We start from the raw sequence: 22,018 nt of genomic DNA, 5'->3' as shown, positions 1-22,018 counted from the left end.
ATCGCCTTAATTATTTAGCGATCGTAGCGATTACTAACTAAGCGATTACCTCGATTACCTAGCGATTGTAATAATCACTCCTCACGATTATTACATCCCTTTAGCGATCGCCTAGTATATAGTTAACCTCATTTCTATAGCCTAGTCACTCTTTACCTAGCTATCAATATAATAGTCAACGCTTCTTTTAGAACCCTAGTTCCTTTCATAATTAGCACCTACGACTATAACTGCCTTATTGCTCAGTTAGACGCCCTAACGGCCTCGCTAACATAAAACCGACACTTCTCTGACTACCCTGTAGCACAGAGTCGTACCAACCGTCACAGATCTATAGTGGGCGTATGTATTACTTAGATCACGGTGTTGTTAGGAATAGTATGTTTGGTTATAAGAGGCTGCCCTATGCCCTAGCATAGGATTGGTAGCCAAGTCGTTTAAGGGAGGGAAAGAATGAAATGATTAGACCGAACGAGCCTTTTAGCGGACTAGCAGGCAGATATATAGGGAGCTGTCGCAAAACCGGAGGACGGAGGAGGGAGGTGGTATATCATTAGAGGAAGGATGAGGGACTGACTTATATACTGTAGGGATAGTGAACGGAGTGATAAGAAGGGCTTCTTGTATGTTGTTGTTTTGATAGTCTATTCATCTTATCCATAAAGTAGATTCATTCATTTATTCATTCCTAGAGGGAAGATGGTCGAGAGAAGAGAGGATGGGGAACGTATGTGACGAGTGGTCTGTTTTATCTTATCGTCGATAGGATGGAGTCGTAGCCGGGGTTCTCCCGGTGGTTAGCTGACTACGCGCGGGGTACGCGTTTTATTGTTGTTAACACGGTTGGTCCGTTACACCTAGGTAGGGTGTTTTTCTTCCTTATATCTATATCACGGGAAGTGATTTATCTTAGACAAGATAGCTAGCAACGCGCCCGATTTCAACGTAGTGGCATCGTCACTCGATACCATTTCCGAGTAGATGGCGAGGGTGGGAAACTTGCCCGCAGTCGACAGAGGAGCGAGGATTTTAGAGGCCTTGGCCGACTTGACTAGAGAGGTTAGGCAGCTACGGGAGGAGTAGGTTAATTTGCGTTAGGAGATGCAATAGGGCTTCGCCACTATGTCACAGGAGAATGTGACCAGGTTTGTTACTGTCTTGTTTAATGTCTACGGAGGAAGTAGGAAGCTAACGAACACTAGAGACCGGAATGTATCGATTGCACGAGAGAATGCATCGGCTATAAAGCCGGATAGTGAGTTAGAGCCTCTACTTAGTATCGAGACCGGGCAGGTCCTTAAGGGTTTCCCTCTTACGCCGGCTGAGTTAGCACGGCTATCTTGTGAGTGTTAACGTACGTCTGTCTTAATTATTATATTGGGCAGCCAATGTGGCTGACATATATGGCTCTATAGCCACTAAGGTCGACTCCCTTCTCGGGCAGTTAAGAATTCCCGGGCGGGGTAACCTGGCGACATAGAGGAAGATATTGGCGCATGCGACCGGTATCACCACTAGGTTATAGTAATGTTTTGGTTCTTAGCTATAGCGACGGGGCACGGAGTTTTCTTTTATATTGTTATAGAATAAAGTGTCATTTTTTTCTTTTTAGAGGAGAAAAAAATATTATATATATTAGTTATGTAGTATAGTAGGTAGGAACACCATCGGGATAATATTATGCGTTTTCTTTTTAGAACATTTTATAACTTTATAGGAAATGATTTGTCTTTCGAATTGTATTGTGTTGTGTGTAAACGGTCTAGTACTACTATATCACACCGCTAGAGGCTTCTTCAAGACTAGTATTAGCGCCTATACCGAAGCGACGGGGACGGAGCGAAGGTTAAGTGAACGAAATGAACGTTAGGTAAGACGCCCCTTTAAAGGAGGGCCTCGGCATGGCCCGACCGGACAGAACGAGCGAGTGAATACGAGTAAGTGCTACTGTTATAGGAAATGACGAAACGGAGTGGTGGGAAGGATGACTAACCTAGGGATAGTTAGGGATTTTTAAGAAAATCTAAGAATGTATAGGACAACGTAAGAGTTTTAATGCAGGTTATTAAAATCAGTCGTGAATTGTTAATGAGTAAGAAAATTGTAGGGTGCACGTAAAGGCCGCATAACGGGTCGTAATATAACGCTTACGGCTCAGACTCCTTAATGGTTACAATAGGCTAAGTTCTGGCTTCCTATAATGTGAAATTTGGTGACGGTTATGGTACGGGGGTAAGGCAGGAAGCTTATTCTATATATTCTATATTCTCGGGCATTGGCTTATAAGAAGTCCGCGAGCCGTCCGTGCCAGGAGATAGCGTTGAACGGTCTCCTATTTCTAATGGCGGAGAAGTTCTGCGATGATTTGCAAAGCATGCCGGGATTGAATAGCTTCTATCGGGTTAACTCCGTACACAATACATATATATATATGTATTCATTGGTTTATATACGAAGTGTATGCATACATATAATAGATACATAAACAACTCGAGCATCACGTTGAGCAGCACCGTGTAGAGTGGACCGACGCTTCACGTGATTCCATTGGCGGCGTCGGCACCTCCATTCAACCCTGTCCTCCTGCAGAAGCTCTCTCGACAGACTACGCGACATCGATCATCATCACGGACACGCACCACCTCACCGATACCGCTCCCCAAGAAGCAGGCGACAGATTCGCTCCAGAAGGGGGGGGGGGGACATGATCACCGGAAGCTGACGATGCGAGAATTCATGGACTACGTCCACAGCGCCTTCTACGAAGCGACAGGCTGGGACCGGGACAATTCGTACGCGGCCCTCAACACGATACCAGATGGTATGTCTGGGGAGAGGAGCAGCAGCAAGAAGGAATGAGAGAAGAGAAAGGAAACAACAACAACAACAACAACAACAGAAAAAGAAGAGAAGAGGAGAGAAGAAGAAAAACAAGATGATTAAAAAGACAGAAGAAGCTGACAAGAAACATGTGTTCAAAACAGCCCTCCTAGACTTCCCTACCCCTAGGGGTCTGCGCCTCACGCTCTCGTCGCTGGCGAGCTCGAACTTTGCGACGTCGTACCAGCTGGGATCGGTAGGCGTGGTGGACGGGTCGGTCTCGTACCTGTTCTCGTCGGAGCCCCTGCGGGCGCTCCTGACGCCGCGGTCGGACGCGGTCGCGCTCCCGGAGCTCCTCCGGTCGTACAGGCCGCTGCGGCCGCTGTCCCGGCGCGAGGAGGCGCCGCACCGCACGGCGGACGACAGGCCCGAGTCCTCCCTGCTGTACGGGCGCCTGTACCTGCCGCAGTCGCTGCTGGAGGCGCTGGTGGTGCGGCGGGTCAGCCCGGCCCTGCAGGTGCAGTTCAGCGCCGTGTCGGGCGCCCACCTGCGCAACGGCGGGACGGCCGTCGGCCAGGTGCAGTACGACGTGGGGAGGTACGCGTGGGAGGGGCTGGCCTCGTCGGACGGCGGCCTCCTCGGTCTCAGGGGCGTCTACAACTCCGGAGGGGACGTAGCTCTGCCTCACCAGCAACACCACCACAACAGACACCACGACGCTGCCAGCCCGAACCGCGGAGAGGGTGGCGACGAGGGAGGAGGAGGAGGAGGAGGAGGAGGCGGCAATGGCGGTGGTAACGGCAGCGGTAACGGCAGCGGCAACGGCAGCGGTAACGGTGGCACGGACCGGGAGCGCATATACGGCCGCTTCAGCACGGGAGCAGAGGTCTACTACGGCACCCTCAACAAGTCGGGTGGGATTAGCGTCGGCACGCGCTTCGCCACGCTCCCGACGCACAGGGGGACGCCGCTGTCGGCCACGCTGACGCTCAACCCGCTCATGGGCAACATCAACGCCAGCTACTCGGTCATGGCGGGCAGGCACTGCAGCCTCGCGACGCGCATGGAGTTCAACGTCTTCAGCTACGAGAGCGCCTGGGCCGTCGGCATGGAGCTGTGGAGGAAGCCGTCCGTCGTCGACGCCGCGCCGGACGGCCAAGACATGTTTGGCGTGGGGGACCGCAGCTTCCAGGCCAAGTTGGACTGGAGGTTAGACGAGAAGCCGGTGGTCAAGCCGGTGGTCGAGCCGGTGGCCAAGCCGGTGGCCAAGCCGATGGTCAAACCGGTAGCCAAGCCCGGGCCCGAAGACGGTGACGGGAAGAAGGAAGGAGAGGTGGTGATGACGGTGGAGGAGGACTCTGAGGATGAGGGCGAGGACGAGTATGCTGGCGTGCTCAAGGCGAGGCTGGATCAGAACATGAACATCGGGGTGCTGTGGGAGGGTAGGGTGAAGTCTCTGCTCTTCAGTCTGGGGACCGGTATCGATCTCAGGAGGCTGGACAAGCCATTCAGGAGTGTCGGGTTGGAGATTCAATTCTCGTCATGATGGGAGGTGGGAGGTCAGCAGCGGAAGGATCAGCAGGAGAGGGCATCGAGGCATTGCTGCAAAGAGGAGACCAGAGAGGCATGCCGTGTACAAACATGGGATTTTATTTTCTGTTTTTTTTTTTTTCTTTCCAATCTTCTTCTTTTCTTTTCTTATATTACCACTACTAAGGAGAGTATGTATTATCACTGGTGAACGGGTAAAGATAAAAAGACTCCCCCCCCAAAAAAATACCCTAACATTGACAAAAACAAAGAGTGATGCCATCTGTGAATATTATGACACGCTTCACGAGAGGGGCAGAGAGAGGCAGAGAGAGGCAGAGAGAGAGAAGATGGGAATAGAGAGAGAGAGGAAATCTCCGTGATGATGCTGCACTACTACTACTACTACTACTACTACTACTACTACTACTACTACTACTACTACTACTACTGCTACTACTGCTATTACTACTACTGCTATTACTACTGCTATTACTGCTACTGCTATTACTACTACTACTGCTACTACTACTATTACTAATACTTCTATTACTAATACTATTACTACTATTACTACTACTACTACTACTACTACTACTACTGCTACTACTACTACTAATACTACATGTGATGACAACTCATTACGAGCAGTATTCACGCCACTCTCATTACTCGGCAAACTTCTGCAGACAAGAAAAGAGGATTACTATTAGGAAATGCCCATCATGCCGTTGGCCGTTGGGGAGTCGTGGCGATGAATCCATTCGTCCATCAATAATCAGATGAGGGACAAAAGGTCGTGCCGTCAGAGCCGTGTGAGGACCTTGATGGTCAACGTTGCCCCGGTTTTACTCGTCTAATTCCTTGTCTATTCCCTTGGCGTCTTGCTGGTTTTGGTTCTGGGCTGTCTAGTCTGGGAATAAGGGGATCAAGGCAGAGAAGGGAAGTTTTTATTTATTTATTATTTATTATTTATTAAATTTTTTTTTTTTAAACAGCAATTTTCCTTTTCATCTTCTCTGCATCGAAAAAGGTTTTACAGAAAAAAAAAGGAGATTTTTTTTGGGTTCTGAAAAAATTGATAGTTCGTCATATTACAACGTTGGAACGGTCGGTAGAGACGACTCATGCAATCGTAGTAGTAATACACTCCGGGACCTCGAACCATATACGTATAGGACACGGGGAATATCTGTATGCGACAGCGGCCCCGCTACTCGATATACTATTATTCGCATGCAATACATGGCGGATCTATCTGCCTGTGGCTTTCTCTTCCCGTCCGCGGCCTCTCGAACTGTCTCAGAATCTGCAATATGATGCGTTGTGGTTTTCATTCTTGTTTTTTTCTTTATTTTTATTTTTATCTTTACATTTCTGTTTCTCTTTCACTCTCCCTTCCTCCCCCTCTTCATCTCTGCCTGTCTACTGGTGATGTCTGTTTTTCAAAGTTTCTCTTCACGGTCTATTCACACTCGATCTGGTTTGGTCTATGGAGAGCTGTTTATATTCCCTCGTCATTGCTGGTTTCGTCAGAACAGAGAGCTCGTTATACATTATCGTTATACATTATATCAAAGACACACACCCACACCCACACACACACACACACACACACACATATATATATATATATGTGTGTGTGTGTGTGTGTGTGATATATATACAATATGCACTCCCTGCAACAACCTTGAGGGTTTGTCATCAACGGAGTTGCCTACCTAGAAGAGAATTCTGAGAGAGGAAATGGGGAGAGAATGGGGGAAAAAAAAGGTCGCATTCAAGGTTGGAAAAAAAAAAGAAGAGAATCATAACATTCTCCTCTATTCCAATAAAGGAATCGTTAACGGTCTTCCCGTCCGCGTCAGATCGGAATTCGGCACGTCCTTCGTCTTGGCTTGATTGGTCTTGACCATCAAGGTTCGCAGCTTCGTATACCAGTCTATATACACGCGTCGAATATAATTCTTTTTTTTCCCTTCCCTTTTATATCTCCTTCCTCAAAGTCGCTTCACCTTGACCTTGACCTTGACCTCGATCAGACTCATCATCTCTGGTCTTGGCATCTAACAAGAAGTTCGTCTCCTCTTTTCTTTCCTTTATACACACACGCACACACACACACACACACACACATACGTATATATATATATATATATGTATATGTGTATATCAAACAGACCATCCTTTTGATATAAAATATACATATATCTATACATCTATCTCGACAACTTCCAATTCTCCTCTCACCAACTCCTTCCTCCTTCAAACGCACCAGCAGCCCTCATCACACTCGCAACCGACAACAACAAGAAAGAAGCAATCATGTATCCCCGTCAGGAGTCGGTCATCCTCTCCACCCTCGTGACCAGAGAGGAAGAGGAAGCCAGCTGCGATGGCGAGGCGACGGACGACACCCGCCGGGGACTCCGCATAGCCTCCATCTTCATCATCATGGCCGCCTCCGCCGTCGGTTCCATGCTCCCCATCTTCCTGGCCAACCAGGGCCGGATCCACGTGCCCAAGGCCCTCTTCTTCGTCTGCAAGTACGTCGGTACCGGCGTCATCCTGGCCACGGCCTGGCTCCACCTGCTCGACCCGGCCCTCGAGGCTCTGGGCGACGAGTGCCTGGCCGACCGTCTGGGCGAATACCCGTGGGCCCTCGCCATCGGCCTCTGGACCGTGCTGGTCATGTTCTTCGTCGAGCTCATGGCCGCGCGCGGCATCGACGACCGCGACGACGGCGACCCGGACGGCTTCGCCGTCGCCGACCCCGAGCTCGACCCGTCCCTCGACTTCGTCAAGAAGAAGTCGGTGTCGGACGAGCAGACGGTCCGCAGCGGCGACGACAACGTCAACGTCAGCCTCGGCCTGCCCGGACGCGACGGCGACGTGAGCTACCCCCCCGGAGGGCAGGATCACCTGGCCCACCGCCGCGACCACGTCGAGGGGGACGCCCACCCCCGCCTGACCGGTCAGCTCCTGTCCATCTTCATCCTCGAGTTCGGCATCATCTTTCACAGCGTCTTCATCGGCCTCACCCTCGGCACCACCGACGAGCTCGTCATCCTCCTCGTCGTCCTCGTCTTCCACCAGATGTTCGAGGGCCTCGGTCTGGGCTCCCGCCTCGCCGTCTCCCCCTGGCCCAAGGGCAGGAAGTGGCTGCCCTACCTGCTCGCCGCGGGCTTCTCCCTGTCCACCCCCGTCGGCATCGCCGCCGGCGTCGGCGCCCGCCCCAAGAACCTCAACAGCCAGAAGCTCGTCAACGGCATCTTCGACTCCATCAGCGCCGGCATCCTCATGTACACCGGTCTCGTCGAGCTCCTCGCCCACGAGTTCATGTTTAACCCCTACATGCGCAAGGCCCCCCTCAAGATCCAGCTGTTTGCTTTTGCATGTGTCCTCTTTGGCATGGGTGTCATGGCCACTCTGGCCAACTGGGCTTGAATATTCTGCTCTTCTTCCTCAGAGAAAATGAAGGAAAAAAAAGATTTGGAAAAAAAAAGGACTCGGGATTGTTGTATTTTTTTGTTGACTTGCATGCGTGGGCACCGTTTTTCTTTGCTTTCTTCTTCTTCCTCTTCAAGTAATGGATCTACGGGACATGGGAATACCCTCTATAGAATGGGAATGGGCATTGCATTTGGCTTTCTTTCTTTCTTGCTTCTTCTTTTTCTTCTTCTATTTTTCTTGTTCTACTCATTTCTTTCCGTCTTTTCTTCTTCTTCTGTTATACTATGTGGCAGACGTCAATACGATACATGCTAGCTTACCATCATCATACGCCCTCGTAGTACTGTGGTTATATAACATGCATTAGTCTGCTCCATCCGTAAGACACCCTCTGCTTTGCTACGACGTGAATAGTAACACTGATGTCGTATTTGAATTGGCATACACATAAGCATGTACAACAAGACTCGTAGATCTGCCAAGCCGCGGGGATATTAGTACTATCATTATTATTATTTATTACTTTTGTTCTTGGAAATAACTGGACCCTCGATACTTAGTGCTTAGTGCCAATGGCGAAACACGTGCCTAATCAGTATACAGTATGAAGTTCACGGTGCACACATTATATAAACACACTGTGATATCTTGCTGCTGACTCACAAGGACATCGACCAATAGTGTACCTTAGGGCTTGTAAACCCACCACCGCAAGGAAAAAAAAAAAAAAAACCACGAGAGGCTAGTCGACCACAGCGAAATTATCCTTAACCGCCGACGCAATCCATCACGACTGACCGCACACACACACCACCGACAACCACTCTCTCTTCTCTCTACCTCTCCTTCCCCCAAAAACACCAAAAAAAACGCAAAAATGGCCGGCGGTGTCACTGTTCGCGATGTTGATGTAGGTTCTCCTTGTTGAAGCAAAAACAAAAAAAAACACATGTAGTCTTATCGACGACCAATACCCACGCGATCGCAACCAATCTTCGAATACCGATATATCCCAATACCTCCCGAACCATGAATACCGAAGAGAAACAATCAAATGGTCCCTGAAAAGGGACGAGGAGGAAAATCAATCAAAACCCCCCCCTTCCATTTCAACCATGGCCCAAAGATTCATGTGATTCTGCCTGGTAGACATGGCGTGGGAGATTTTACCTTGCTGATTGTTTCTTGGAAAGTGTCGATTGGTCTCGTGGTTAGATAAAGGGATCATTATACGGATGGAGCAGGAGCGAGGGAGTCGAAAGACTTCTGATGACGGAATCATTGCTAATGGGTATATCTTTCTGTCTGAATAGGCGCAGAAGTTCATCAACGCCTACTCTGCTTTCCTGAAGCGTCAGGGCAAGCTTCCCATCCCTGGTATGTTTGCTTTCCCTAATCTCTTGCTCTCTCTCTGTCTTTTTTCTTTCTTTCTTTGGTAATTGTTGTTATCCCTTACGAAAAGGCAACGCAAAAAAGTGCAACGAAGATGTCCACCTGTACTGACAAACACATGTCAGGTTGGGTTGACACCGTCAAGACTGGTGTCTCGAGGGAGCTCCCCCCCCAGGACATTGACTGGTACTACGTCCGCGCCGCTGCCATCGCCCGCCACGTCTACCTCCGCAAGACGGTCGGTGTCGGCCGCCTTCGCAAGCACCACGGAACCACCAAGAACCGCGGTTCCGCCCCCGGCCACCACGTCGACGCCTCCGGCTCCGTTGACCGCAAGGTCTTCCAGTCCCTCGAGAAGATTGGTGTCCTTGAGCAGGACGAGGACAAGGGCGGTCGCCGCATCACCCAGGCTGGCCAGCGTGATCTGGACCGTATCGCTCAGACCGTCGCCGAGGCCGAGGAGGAGGATGAGGAGGAGGATGACGAGTAAAGGAAAAGTTGTCAACGCAGTATAAATTTTTCCAAAAAAAAAAAAAAAACTCGAAACATTCAGAACAAAAATCACGGGGAGATGCAAAAAAAAAAAATTAGGTGAAAAAGAAAGAGAAATCTTACACCATTTGGGAACACGGGAAAGGCGTACGGTCTTATTTGCTTGTATCAATTGATATTCCCATATATGGGTCAGTCGGTTTTCAACTGAGATCTCTGTCTTCCTACGTCCCATCTTTCTTTCTTATCGCCCGTGGTTCCTGCGTCTCTACTGTCCGTGTGAATGGGTTCGTCTCTTTCGTTTTCTTCCTCTTTTATTCCCTCTCCACCCCCTCCATCGTTTTGTGACCCATGTTTCTTGACAACTGAGAAATCCCACCACCACCACTTGATTTCCTTACTCTTCCGCTGCTTCGATTCACCGAATCATCCATTCACTGATCTCTCCATCCTCATCTCTCATTCCCCCCAACTTCTCACCATCTTCTTACTCCCACTAGACAGAGTCATCTCAACTCTCTCCAACAACATGCTCTGAAACTGAGAGGAACACGCATGCCTTGACTCTACTCCTGTCACAGAAAGTCTTTCCATCGAACTGCAAGCAAAGCAGAATGAATACCTTCAAACATGAGCAAAAAAAGAAAAGGGAAGAAGAAGAAGAAGAAAAGAGGAACCAGCCCCCAATGTCCGGCCTATCCTTCCGCGTGTCCGACGACCCATCAATGATGTACTTCCATCACATCATCGACGGCGACACGGGCACGCTGAAAGTGCAGGTGCTGAAGCCCGAGACGTCGCTTACGCTGCACCACTCGCGCGGCCTGCGGCTGCTCAGGCCGAGCGTGCTGGTGGAGAGGATCGAGCGCAAGACGGTGGGCTTCCTCGCCCTGTCGCGCGGTCCGGACCGGCACGTCGTGGCCTGGGCCGAGAGCGGCCACGGCGTCAGCCGGACGGGCGACGTGCTCGACGCGCCGGCCGGCGGGCCCGTGCTGGCCAACACCCTCTGGACGCAGCGCGTCATCCGCGTCGGCCGGCTGCTCGGCCTGACCATGGAGCGGCCCTTTGACGCCATGGGCCGCCGCCGTGACGGCCACCATCACCATCACCACGGTGAGGACGCCGGCGTCTTCCTGGGAAGCCACGTCGAGGCCAAGCTGGCCGTGTACGCCGTCTGCCTCATGCTCCGGACCTTTGGCGTGACCGACGACCTCGACGGGCCGAGCCTGTCGCTGTCTCACCTGCACCGCCTGCGCCGCGCGAGGTGGCTCGACGGCACGAGGCCGGCCTTTGACATCTTCTTCTCGAGGAAGAACTGCGCGCCCTGCGGTTCCCTCGTCACGCGCCTCCAGGACGCCACGGGGCTACAGCTGACCCTGAGCTGGCGCCACAGGCTCGAGAGGAAGGTCTACCTCCGGACTGGTGGGCGGGGCGGTGGTGCTCCCCACGGCGTCGTCGAGGACGATGACGAGGACGATGACGTCGAGGACGAGGGCGTGATGAAGTCCCCTGCCAAGCATGACGGGAACCCGCCGCCCCTCGCCGTGCAGGATGACGAACCCGCCGTCGCCGCCGCCGTCGCCGTCGTGGATCCGACTGTGAGTCCCGAACCAGGGCAGCAGGACGTGCCGGCCGTGCAGGTCGACGACTCCATCCGCAGCCACGGAGCTAGTCTCATCACGCCCCTCCGACCGAATACCGGCGTCGGCATCAGCAAGCCCCTGCCCGCCACTCCCGTCACGGAATGCCCCGAAGTACACTCATCCGGCCAACGTCGTCCTTCCTCGTCCTCCAACTATTGCAACTAAACGGCCTCCTCCACCCGCCACACCCTCCGTCTACGAGGAGGGTGCGTGGCCAGGCAATCCTCACGACGTCTCACCGCCACTGCCGCTACCCATGCCCCATCCGATCACGGATGTCAATATACTACCCGCCTCATCGGCCGTCTGGTCCCACTCGGCACCTAGTAGCAGGAGCGCATCTGTAGGTCCGAAATATTGCCCAAGACCGTGTGGGTCCGTCTTCCCAGCCGGTGCGGTGGAAGACGTCACTATACATGACCGTGATGATGAAGGAAAAGCAGGGGTAACACCACACAGCCTGAGAGCATTTCTGTTCTGACTTGTCCACGGACTCATCCGTCATCGTCCTCTGATTCCCTCCTTCTTCTTGTTGTCTGCCGGACTGGTTTTGTATCGGACATTTGTCTGTCCTCTTGTTGTATCATGCTTCGCTTCACTTCGCTTTGCCTTGCTTTCTCATGTACAGATACGTATCGGACGTTGTATGTCCTCTGTTTATATCATGCTTTGCTTCGCTCTTCTTTCTCAAATCCGCTCACATGTACAATACGTTTTTCCAAGATAGATCACTCGGAGCGCATATTCCTAGTGAATTGATAGCTTTGAGGGCGATTATAAAGCAGATGGAAGAGCATGAAGATGGGTAGCAGAAAGAGTATGTACAGGGAGAGACAAGAAAGAGAGACGCTAGAAAACAGGTGTAGGGGAAAGGCTAAGAATTCAATTACCATCTAATATAATATGCTATGCCATGCCACACGGTGTAAAGAAACAAGAGAAAGGAAAGTAACCCCTCTCCCCCCCCCCCCCCCCAAAAACTCAAGTCAGCATCTCAAAGAACCCCTTCCCCAGCTTATCCACCACAACACTCACATCCGGTTGCGTCGGGAACCTCTCCCCCTCTTTGATCACCAGATCCTGCTGTGCGTGCGCTCTGTCTCCCAGTATACCCGCCTTGGTCCTAGCGAGCGTGTGCTTGACCTGGCGACCTGTGCGTACCGGTCCGACGGGAAGCTCTGGCGAGATGCTCGTCTGCTCAAGGAGGTGCTGCCATCTCGAGAGGTACATTCCTGGACCGACCTTGACCGAGGTAGCTGCTTCTTCTGCTACATCTGCCGCTCCTGTAGAGGAATTCCTGTCTAGCAGCTGCTGGAACCTCCTGTGTGATAGGTCAGACAGGGTAGAGAGGTACGCCGCGTGTGAGTCCAGTGCACGCCTGACAGATTGTCGGTCAGACTCTGAGGGTAGAGATCGGAACAGCTTCTCCAGACGAGACTCTATCCCGGTGCCATCCCCGTCATCCTTGTGTCGAAACTCGGCCGCCGCCATGGAAACCCACTTCTCTAGCTCCGTCCACACCTCGGGACAGTTCTTGGCTACGGCGTGAACCCATCGGTACAGGAGGTTCTTGTTCCTGTCGATGAGACCGACGTAGTCCTCTACGCTGGGGGGTTTCACCGTCGGCGCAGATTCCCGCTCAGCAGCGGTTGCGAGCATGACTCCCCTGGTCCAGCTGACCCAGCTGCTGCCGCTGCCGCTGGCGGTGGTGGTGGCCGCGTTGGCCTTGGGACGACACGTTTTGATGAAATCGTCGATGAAGCCCTGCATGCCCTCGAGATGCTCGCGCAGGTCAATGTTCTGATGCACCATGCGGATGAAGGGCTCGTACGTGGTGACAAGCTCACGCACCGCCTGAGTGAAGCGGTCGGGCTGCTGCCGGCACAGGACCGTCGTGATGGCGTCGCGGTCGCGCACCGACAACAGGGCCGAGTAGTAGTCCATGCACTGAGCGTGCTGGGCCTCGGACAGAGACGCTGCGAGCTCCGGTTCGGAGGAGCTGGTGAGGATGGCCGTGATGATGGACTGCGACTGGGCGAGGCTGGCGGCACGTACGGCCTCGTGCTCGGACCTGTCGTCTTGAAGAGCAAACTGCCGAATCTTTTTCAGTACCTTGCCATCCGGAGTGGCCGAAGCGTCTGATTTGCCTCCGCCTCCGCTGTCCGCTCCCTTTTCGATACGCTCGGCAATCTTGCGAAACTCGGTAGCATCCCACAAGAGGACGAGGGAGATTATGCGTTGGAGAAGGTTCATTCCGTCGTCGGCATTGGTCGTCAGACCGACCCAGTTGGTGATGCCACCGACGCTGAGCTTGGCCAGGAGCAGCCGTAGCATGCCGTTGATCATGGTGGCGGCGTTGCCGACGCGCAGCGTCTGCTTGATCATCTTGTAGGGGAGCAGGCCGTGGACGCTTTCGAGGAGCTGGAGGAGGTACTGGCCCTCTGGGGAGACGGTGAATGTCTGGTGCATGAATGCGGCGAGGTGCATGATCGTGTACTGGCTGGCGGCTTTGATTGTTGGCGAATGTCCTTGGAGGTCGCTGGTGCGGGCCATGTGGTCGAACATGGAGTGGGTGAGGTCTCCGTATACGAGTTGCTGTACTGCGCTATCCCAGGCTCTCTGAAGATCGTCTGCACTTCCCAAATCATATTGACTGTCCTCACTCCGCCCGCCGTCCTTGCTAGGCATGGCGTGCATGGTGTCACCCCCGCAGCGCCGCACACCCCCCACCACGCCCCGAAACACCATCTCAACAACGGCACTGCTCCCGGTGGCAAGTGTCTTTCTCAACCCCAGCGTCCCTTTATCATAGCTCTCCGACAGGTCCGCCTCCGCCAGCGAGACGAGTAGGCCCTGTATGCTCTCTGACCAGAACTCTGGTGCCAGGTCTCTCAGCCACGGTAGTCGCAGGGCGATGCGGTTCAGCAGGGTGCTCAGGATGGGTGCGGAAGTTTTTGTTGTTCCAGTCTCGTCTTTGTTCTTCATCTCTGTCTCTGCCTTGTTTTTCTCTACCTCTGCCTCTGCCTCTGCCTTGTCTGCTTCTGCTTCTGCTGGTGACGATGATGTGGTATCGGATGTGAACGGATGCCCGTAGCCCCTCACTGCATCGGGATACTTGAAGGATTCAATCTCCGCGTACGTCTGTGAGTGGGTGAGGATGTCGAAGAGGGCCGTTATCTGAGTTGGCGTGAGGATGGGTGTGGTGGCGGCAGCAGCAGCAGCAGCTGCTGCTGCTGCTTCGGATTCCGTGGTCATGATGCTTTGCTCATGAGTTTTGTTTCTTCTCTATTCGTTCGGCCCTCCTTTTTTTCGTTTCTTCTTTCTCGTATTGTTTTCTATCCGAGTTGCATCCAGCACCTTCAAGTCGAAGAAGTGGGTGTAAATGTTAAGAGTTGCATCAAGCCGGAGAAGATGGTTTTGTATGAGAGTAGAAACATCGTAATCTGTGTGCAGAGGGACAGTCCACGTTGCAGCGCCTTATTACTGAGTGGTGACGTCGGGTTTTGCCCCTCGCATGTGAATGTGTGAGGTAATATATTACTGGGGAAGTACGAATCGACATTATTCGTGCTTTACTTTTGTATCTTTTTAGATTTCTTTCCCTTCCTTCAATAGAGAACAATGCCACGTCTTCATTCTCTCTTTCCCACGTTCCCCTCAACCCTATTCTCTACTTTTCTGTGTACCCCTCGATACAACCTCACCGCTTAGCTGAGGAGATACGATGATGTACTTCCAATCTTACAAGTTGGACATGTTACACAGTCATTTCAAGACTTCAAAAGTTGTTAACTATTCAATCGATGAACTGCAACTATTTCGACATGTAAATTCAGGTGAGATGTTTTGTTTCCACTGTGTCGAGACAATATTGAAACATGGGACAAGAAATTGAATAGACGTTTTCGCGTGATCCATCATCCCTCCCCATTATAGCCACGCAAGGTATCATAGCAAAGACAGAGGCGACAAAGGAAAATAAAGCAAAGAATTTTCAGAAAAAACCCTCAACGCACCGCCCATGTATCATGACGTGGTTTTCTTTGAGGGTATTCTGTTGTTTTGTTGTTCTTGTGCATGTGTGTACGCGCGCTTTACAGAGCGTTGATGGCGGACGCGCCGTTCTTGGCACCGTTGGTGACACCGTTGGTGGCGTCCTGAGCGTACTTGTTGTTGGCGGTGCCATTGATATAGTTGGCGCCGTTGGAGCCGGGGTCGAGTGAGCTGGTGTAGCCGCCGCCATTCCTGGCACCGTTGCTGGCACCGTTGCTGGCACCGCCGCCGAGAGCGGCACGCGACTTGCGCTCGATGCGAGGGGCCGAAGGCAGCTTGGAGCTCTTCTGCGCTTTGCCGACCGAGAATACGGGGCTCTCCCACTTGTCGCCCTTGCGGGCTAGATCCTTGTACTCGGTTGCCTTGGTGCTGATGCCAGAGGGCAGGCGCACGTCGGGGAAGATGCTATCCTCCATAGTCATGGCGATATTGACCTTCTTGTCCGACGTTTTGCCCTCCTTCTCCTTAGCAGCCTTCTCCTTCTTCTCCGTCATCATCTTCTGGAAGGTCTCGTAGTAGCGCTTGTACTTGTTGGAAGGAGCCTCATCCTTCTTGTCGGACAGCGTTGACTTGTCTGACTCCTGCTTGACCTTGTGTAGGAAGGCGTCGAGCTCGTTGCATTGGTCTTTGATGGCACTCTCGACCGCCTTCTTGATGGCGGGGCGCATCGCTCTGAGGGCGATGGGCTTGAAGAGGCTGAAGAGGAGCTTGTACTTGGACTGCTTCACCTTAAACTGCAGCGACTTGAAATCGACATCGACATTGTCAACCTTGAAGAAATGCTGCGTATCCTTCTTGTCGGCGGTGGAAGCCTTGATGCGGAACGAGAAGCCGTTGCCGGGCAGGATCAGGTCGAAGACACCAGTGTCGGTGATGCTGGGGAAACCCTGCTTGCGCTTGATGTGGTAGCTGACGTCGCGCAGATCCATCTGGATGCCGGAAACCTTGATGTCGATCATGTTGCGGTTGCTACTGCCCAGCTTCTTGCGGCCCCAGCGCCAATGGTTGTCGCTGGCGAGCTCAAAGACGTTGGGGGCGAAGTTGTCGCTCTCGAGGACCAGGTTCTCGATGACGGCATCAAACTGGGGGTCCGAGTACTCGATGCGAGGGATGGGAATGTAAGCAACGTTCTCAAAGATTCCGGGGATGATGACCTCGGTCAAGTCCTTGACCAGGTGGGGTTTGAAGGCGGATTTTCCATCCTCGCCCTGGCCGAGGTCGTTGAAGAGCTTCTGCACCGACACGGCAAAGGCCTTGTTCTGGGGGTCTTTGTCGAACTGGCCACCGAGGAACTTGACCTCCTCGACGACGCGGTCAAACTGGCTGCGGTACTTCTCGCGGAGGAGGTACTTGCCCTTTTCATAGAGGGCGTCGCCATCCTCCTTGGAGGACTTCTCGAGGACGTAGCCATCCTCGAGGAGGCAGCGGCGGATATAGGTGTCAACATTCTTGAACCAGCCGCTCAGCTCGTCATCCTTGCGGGCGGCCTTGTAGATCTGGGAGATGGACTCCCAGAGGTCGCTAGTCGAGGTACCGTTGGCAGAGCGCTCGAGGAGTGTGCGCAGGTCCGCCTCGGCAGCGGCGAAACCGTTGCGAGCCTGGCCGGCGCTGCCACCGACCGACTTACCCATGGCAGAGCCGTGGTTGCCGTAGTTTTCGGCAAGCTTGAGGAGGGTCTGGATAGCCTGGGAATAGTCGGGGTGCTGCTGACACTCAAGTATCATCTTCTTGAGGCGGAATACGATCTGATCTCTGCGCTCGGCGGGCATCTTCTTGTTGTAGTAATCCTTTGCCCTCTGGCGGTACTCCTCATGGCGCTTCTTGAGCTTCTCCTGGGCCTCAGGCGAGAGCCTGTTTCCGAACTTGTTCTTGCTCTTCTTGGCAGCATCGTCGGCAGCCTTTTCGGCAGAGTCGTTGTTGGCAGCAGACGACTTGACGTCCTTGGCGACATCCGAGGCATCCTCCTTGGGCTTGCTTGCGTAGTACTTGTCCTTCTTAGCCTTCCATGCCTCCTTGGACAGGTTGGGGGCTTCGTGCCAGGTGTTGTCGGCAGCAGCCTGGTCGAGCTGGGCGAGGGCATCATCCTTGGGGCGAGCACGACCGGCAGCGCTGGTAGCACCATCGGCAGCGACATCACGCAAGAGCACGGTAGAATCCTTGACTGTAACACGTGTCAGCACTGCTCCACATTCCAGGGGACTTTTTCCTGCTCTCCGCTACTCTTGAGGGGTCAACATACGCAGCTTGCGAAACTGGCCGTTGGTGACGAGCAGTGTACCCAGAGTCCTCAGACCCTGGAGGGCCTCCTGGCCATCACGCTTGGCATCGTCCCTCTTGAGGGTGCTCTCGGGGCCCTTGACGCTCTTGTAGTCGTAGCCCCGAGTCTGCCAGATGAAGTCCTGGAGGAGGTTGCCCTCGTTCTTGGTGAGCAAGAGGTCCTTGGCCTTCTCGACGACGTCGCGGGTGTCATTGACGAGCGTCTTTCCGTCGGCAGAGAGCTTCTCATGAGGCTTGCCGAGGATCTTGGATTGAAGGAAACTGTTTAGAGCGACATCAATCTGCTCGTTCTGCGTGGAGGTATTCAATGTCAATCATATGCTGGGACTGCCAGTTCTGCGCCCACCAGTGTTGCTATTGAGGGTGGCTCCATGACCGGTGATGAAATTGGGAGGAACATACCGAGGGGGCCTTGCCATGCTGGAAGGCGTTGATGATACCGTAGATCTGGAGCTTGCGGTTGATGTCGGCCTCCTTGAGCTTGGTATCGGTGGGGCGGTTGACGTCGACGGGCATGATGGCGTGAAATCCTGCCTCTTCTTTTGGTTCTTATTCAATCTTCTTTTTTTTCCCGTTGACCGACCTTTTGTAGAAGAAGACTGTTCCCGATTCGAATGTGCAGGTATAGAATCTAGGGAGTTCTCTCCTCTTTTGCTGCGAAGAATCGGATTCAGGTTTCGTTGGTACGTGTTGTAAAAAAGCGAACGATCCAAGAATAAACAAGGAGCCGGGGTATCACAAGGACGATTTGGGGGGTATTAGTACCGAAAAGTAAGAAAAGGGAAGATTTTGGGTATAATAGAGACACAGTTGATGAGAGGGAAAGAAAAGGGAGGGAAGGGAGAAGTAGAAGAAGTGAAAAGAGGGAAGGAGCGAGGCGAGAAGAAATTATAGCAAGAGAGCAGCCCCCCTCTCCAAGACAAGAAACGAACAGGATCTAGGTGGGCAGGAGCGATGGGGAGGGGGGGGAGCTAAGCTAGGGATGACAACATCAGGGTCTAATTGATCCAAGAAGGGTAGCCAACCCCACAAATTACGGAGCAGTAAGGCAGGACTGTTTTAATTTTTTTAATCTATTATTCTTTATATTTTTTATATCCTAGTTGCTCAGTTTTCTTTTCAGCACTGTACCGTAACCCAAGTATGGTAGTATCCGTACGCATCACGGAAAAGGGTGTGGTCGATGATGGAGGAGAAAGAGGGTCCTGGGGGTGGATACGGATCATGGGCAAGTTCAGGTACCGGTACGTCAGAAGCTGAACATGCTTTAGGGTCAGTTGGTCATATAACTTGGCTCAGGTAAAAGTGAAGACAGAGATGGTGGCGCCGATACCAGAGCAACAACGTATTTGATTGTGATGTTTCAGCGATGACGTTGTCGGGGGGGATGTCTCTGTCGTCACAGGCCGCCCGCACCCTCCTTCCAAGGTACCGCTACAATTACTCCTACAACTGTATCAGCGAACCTTTCCTCTTTTTTTTTCCCTCTGGAAAAAGTGGGGAGGGATCTAAGCAGTATAACGAATGACGAGAGTCGAAGGGGAGGTTCAACTTTACAGTGTTACATAGTACAGAGAGAGGCAGGAGTTGGTCGTACACGCATGGTTTAGCCTGGACAGAGCAGAGCACCGCACGCGGCAAAGCAAGAAGAGACGTGTGGGGTGTGGCGGTTGAGAGAGGAAGAGGGAGAGGGAGGGAGAAACCCCGAAAAGAGGTGGGCGGAACCTCTGTGGAACGAACGATATGTAACGGTAATTGGCGTAGAGGAAAGCAAAAGGGAAAGAAGGGAAAAAAACAGCATCGTCATCGTCGTCTGTGCCAGGCTTCGGAAACTTCCCAGCCGGACATGGGGGGAGGGGTGTGGGTGTGTGGGTAATGTGGTTAGGGGGGTGTATAATTAGCTCGCTTGGTACTTCCACGATGCTCTCTCTCTCTCTCTCTCCTTCTCTCTCTCCTCCTCGCTCTTTTACTCTGTTCGTCCCTCTCATATACTAAAGACTGCATCTGACTACATTGAAAAGTTACGAGTATCGATAGACGAGTGATACAACTACGACAATGCAATGTGTAAAAATACGCATACGACGTAGTCTGTATCCCCGCTCCCAAACTAAGCGCTCCACCCTGGGAAGTGAAAGGAAGAAGAGAAGAGAGCCCAGTCCGCAACAGGTCGCATCAACACCTGCCCATCTTGACACTGTACCTACCTTTTGAGCAGGCATGTGCACCATGACAGTACTGCTGCTACTCATATTCGCTCTCAGCCCTCTACTCCTTACAGACACTGTACCAGCTGCTCTGTGGGAGGGCCCGGAGCACAAATCACCAATGGACCTCTAGCACCGAAGCTAACAAGAAACAGAGTTCTGCCGACTGCACCGGTGACAGACACAAGGCCTACCACACATAAGAAAAGTCGTCATCGACATGGAGGACTAACCAGGACGCGTGGTCTATAAGAGGGTGAGCTGATAGTGCTATCCTCCTACCGAGCAAGATTACTTGCCGGTAGGCTACGTCGTAGACCAGTCCGGGGGGTGTGCCTAATCATGACGGTGGGTCGTCATCGGGAATTGCTATGACGGGTCCAGATCGATGATCTACGAGGACCTCTGTGGGTACCTCTCCATTGCCCCAATCTAGCGGTAGGTTAGTTAGAAAAAGGAAAGAAAAAGGTTGCCTGGAGGGGGGGGAGCTTGTTCAGCTGGCATCCCCACTCTTGTATTTTCCTCTCTCATTTTTTTCCATGATTCTTTTACATCTTCACAGTATCCCCAAAGGTAACAACAGACAGCAAGTAGTGCTGATGATGATGATGGTGAGAGCGGCTCTACTCTTCTAAGCTGCGGAATAGCTGGTGGCGCAAGCTCCCTCCCTCTGTTTGGATGTGAATCAATAGAAGTGGGAATATGCTGCTTTGGATAGTCTCCGTTTGCGTCGACATTTTCCCTTGTCGAATTTCCATTCGTCCCCCCCCCCCTTTTTTTTCTTTTTCTTCTTTCTCTCAAATTCATGTCCCATATCATGTCACGATGCACAGCCGATGTCGTAACCAGGAGAGTCGAGAAGCAGGAAAGTAATGAAGGACAGAAAAGCAAGGAATACGTGGCGGATGTGCTCTTTTTCTTCTCTCTCAGCAGGTGGCTTCCTCCACCTCTCTCTCTCTCTCCATACTCGTAATGGATCTGTCTCAGCTGTCAACTCCCACTTTCGGTAAAGACTCAGAGAGTAACGAGAGCGTACCTACATGTGCAGGTGTTGATACGCTGCGTGTCCCGGCCAGTTCGGTGGGACACTGCTTTCAGCTCCTGCTGCAGGTCTATGCTCTCCGTATGCGCCACAGCAACCAGCGTATCAGTTGGGTGGCTGGTTAATGTCCAGGCTGTCCATACCTATTATGTCGAGTACCAGTACTGTACGGGTAATACTGCTAACCACGCTCAGCAACTACGATACACCATCTCCGGGAGCAACCCAGCAAACGTCCAAGAGACTGCCAATCCTTTATATCCGCACACCCCTGGTCATTTCGCTAGACAGTGAGAGGCTAAGACTACTAAGGGAATAATGCAATATCCCAGCTACTATGTAGCGGTAGTGCTATTGCTGATTTACGAGTAGTACTCTATCAATACCTGCTGCATCTGAAATACTCCATGTCGTAGCTGTTATTGTTTCCACACACACACACATTCACTATCCTACACACGCTCTCTCTCTCCCCCCCCCCCCCCCCCTTTCGAAAGAATCGATATGCATTCGATGACTTGTAAAAGACTTGATTTCCTGCAAAAAGGTTACTGGTAAAAAAAGGCTTCTTCCGTTTCACTCCCCTCCATCAACCGCTAACTTCATCCTATGGGTGTAGCAGACAGAGGGCGGAATTCCTTCCATGACGTCAGCAGACAAACCCGCACTCACCACCAGCATACTCGGCAATTCTCATCACCAACCATACATCTGACTACTGTTACCCCGTCCATGCTACGAGAGTAATGTATGATACCATGTATGTATGGATACATGCACACGATACTCTGTTGGAAGGCAAAACGGTCCCACGCACATTCCACCCCCCACCACCGTCTGGAGTCTATTTCACCGAGCTTTTCCATTGCATCTGGGAATCACGTGAAAGTTTCATTCGAAAAAAAAGAGAGGAGGAGAGGTTGGCATTCACCGTGAGAGTAGTGACGACAGCCATTTTCTACCCCTTTGCTTTCCTTTGCTTTCCTTTGCTTTCCTTCCGCTGCTCCCGCTTCTTCCGTGAGTGCATCTGCATTGACCGCTGCATGCACTCGACCTCGTGTGAGTCCATCTGGTGCGAGGCACCTCGTGTCAGCGCACGATGGATGGGG

At 52.2% G+C, this 22,018-nt stretch overlaps 6 protein-coding genes across 6 annotated transcripts; 4 read left to right on the top strand and 2 right to left on the bottom strand.

Moving 5' to 3' along the window:
* Positions 1-2,724: 2,724 nt before the first annotated feature.
* On the top strand, positions 2,725-4,366 carry GMORB2_3182 (mitochondrial distribution and morphology protein 10; the record flags this gene model as incomplete). The annotated part of the gene is made up of 2 exons (XM_035465158.1): positions 2,725-2,821; positions 2,985-4,366. 2 exons carry the CDS (start codon positions 2,725-2,727, stop codon positions 4,364-4,366), a joined length of 1,479 nt encoding a protein of 492 aa, XP_035319033.1.
* Positions 4,367-6,675: 2,309 nt separating this feature from the next.
* On the top strand, positions 6,676-7,797 carry GMORB2_3181 (solute carrier family 39 (zinc transporter), member 1/2/3; the record flags this gene model as incomplete). Its single annotated transcript, XM_035465157.1, has 1 exon — positions 6,676-7,797. One exon carries the CDS (start codon positions 6,676-6,678, stop codon positions 7,795-7,797), a length of 1,122 nt encoding a protein of 373 aa, XP_035319032.1.
* Positions 7,798-8,680: 883 nt separating this feature from the next.
* Positions 8,681-9,685, top strand: GMORB2_3180 (small subunit ribosomal protein S19e; the record flags this gene model as incomplete). The annotated part of the gene is made up of 3 exons (XM_035465156.1): positions 8,681-8,713; positions 9,117-9,180; positions 9,321-9,685. The coding sequence occupies 3 exons, from the start codon at positions 8,681-8,683 to the stop codon at positions 9,683-9,685; spliced, it is 462 nt and encodes a 153-aa protein (XP_035319031.1).
* A 688-nt stretch (positions 9,686-10,373) lies between these two features.
* Positions 10,374-11,495, top strand: GMORB2_3179 (uncharacterized protein; the record flags this gene model as incomplete). Its single annotated transcript, XM_035465155.1, has 1 exon — positions 10,374-11,495. One exon carries the CDS (start codon positions 10,374-10,376, stop codon positions 11,493-11,495), a length of 1,122 nt encoding a protein of 373 aa, XP_035319030.1.
* An 816-nt stretch (positions 11,496-12,311) lies between these two features.
* On the bottom strand, positions 12,312-14,585 carry GMORB2_3178 (uncharacterized protein; the record flags this gene model as incomplete). The annotated part of the gene is made up of 1 exon (XM_035465154.1): positions 12,312-14,585. The coding sequence occupies one exon, from the start codon at positions 14,583-14,585 to the stop codon at positions 12,312-12,314; it is 2,274 nt and encodes a 757-aa protein (XP_035319029.1).
* Positions 14,586-15,424: 839 nt separating this feature from the next.
* Positions 15,425-18,176, bottom strand: GMORB2_3177 (uncharacterized protein; the record flags this gene model as incomplete). Its single annotated transcript, XM_035465153.1, has 3 exons — positions 15,425-17,544; positions 17,623-17,950; positions 18,063-18,176. 3 exons carry the CDS (start codon positions 18,174-18,176, stop codon positions 15,425-15,427), a joined length of 2,562 nt encoding a protein of 853 aa, XP_035319028.1.
* Between the last annotated feature and the right edge of the window lie 3,842 nt (positions 18,177-22,018).

This window comes from Geosmithia morbida (assembly GCF_012550715.1).
Source record: "Geosmithia morbida isolate 1262 chromosome Unknown scaffold_16, whole genome shotgun sequence".
NCBI classification, from domain to species: domain Eukaryota; kingdom Fungi; phylum Ascomycota; class Sordariomycetes; order Hypocreales; family Bionectriaceae; genus Geosmithia; species Geosmithia morbida.
Note: the sequence above shows the minus strand (reverse complement) of the source record. Positions and strands in the feature narration are given on the sequence as shown.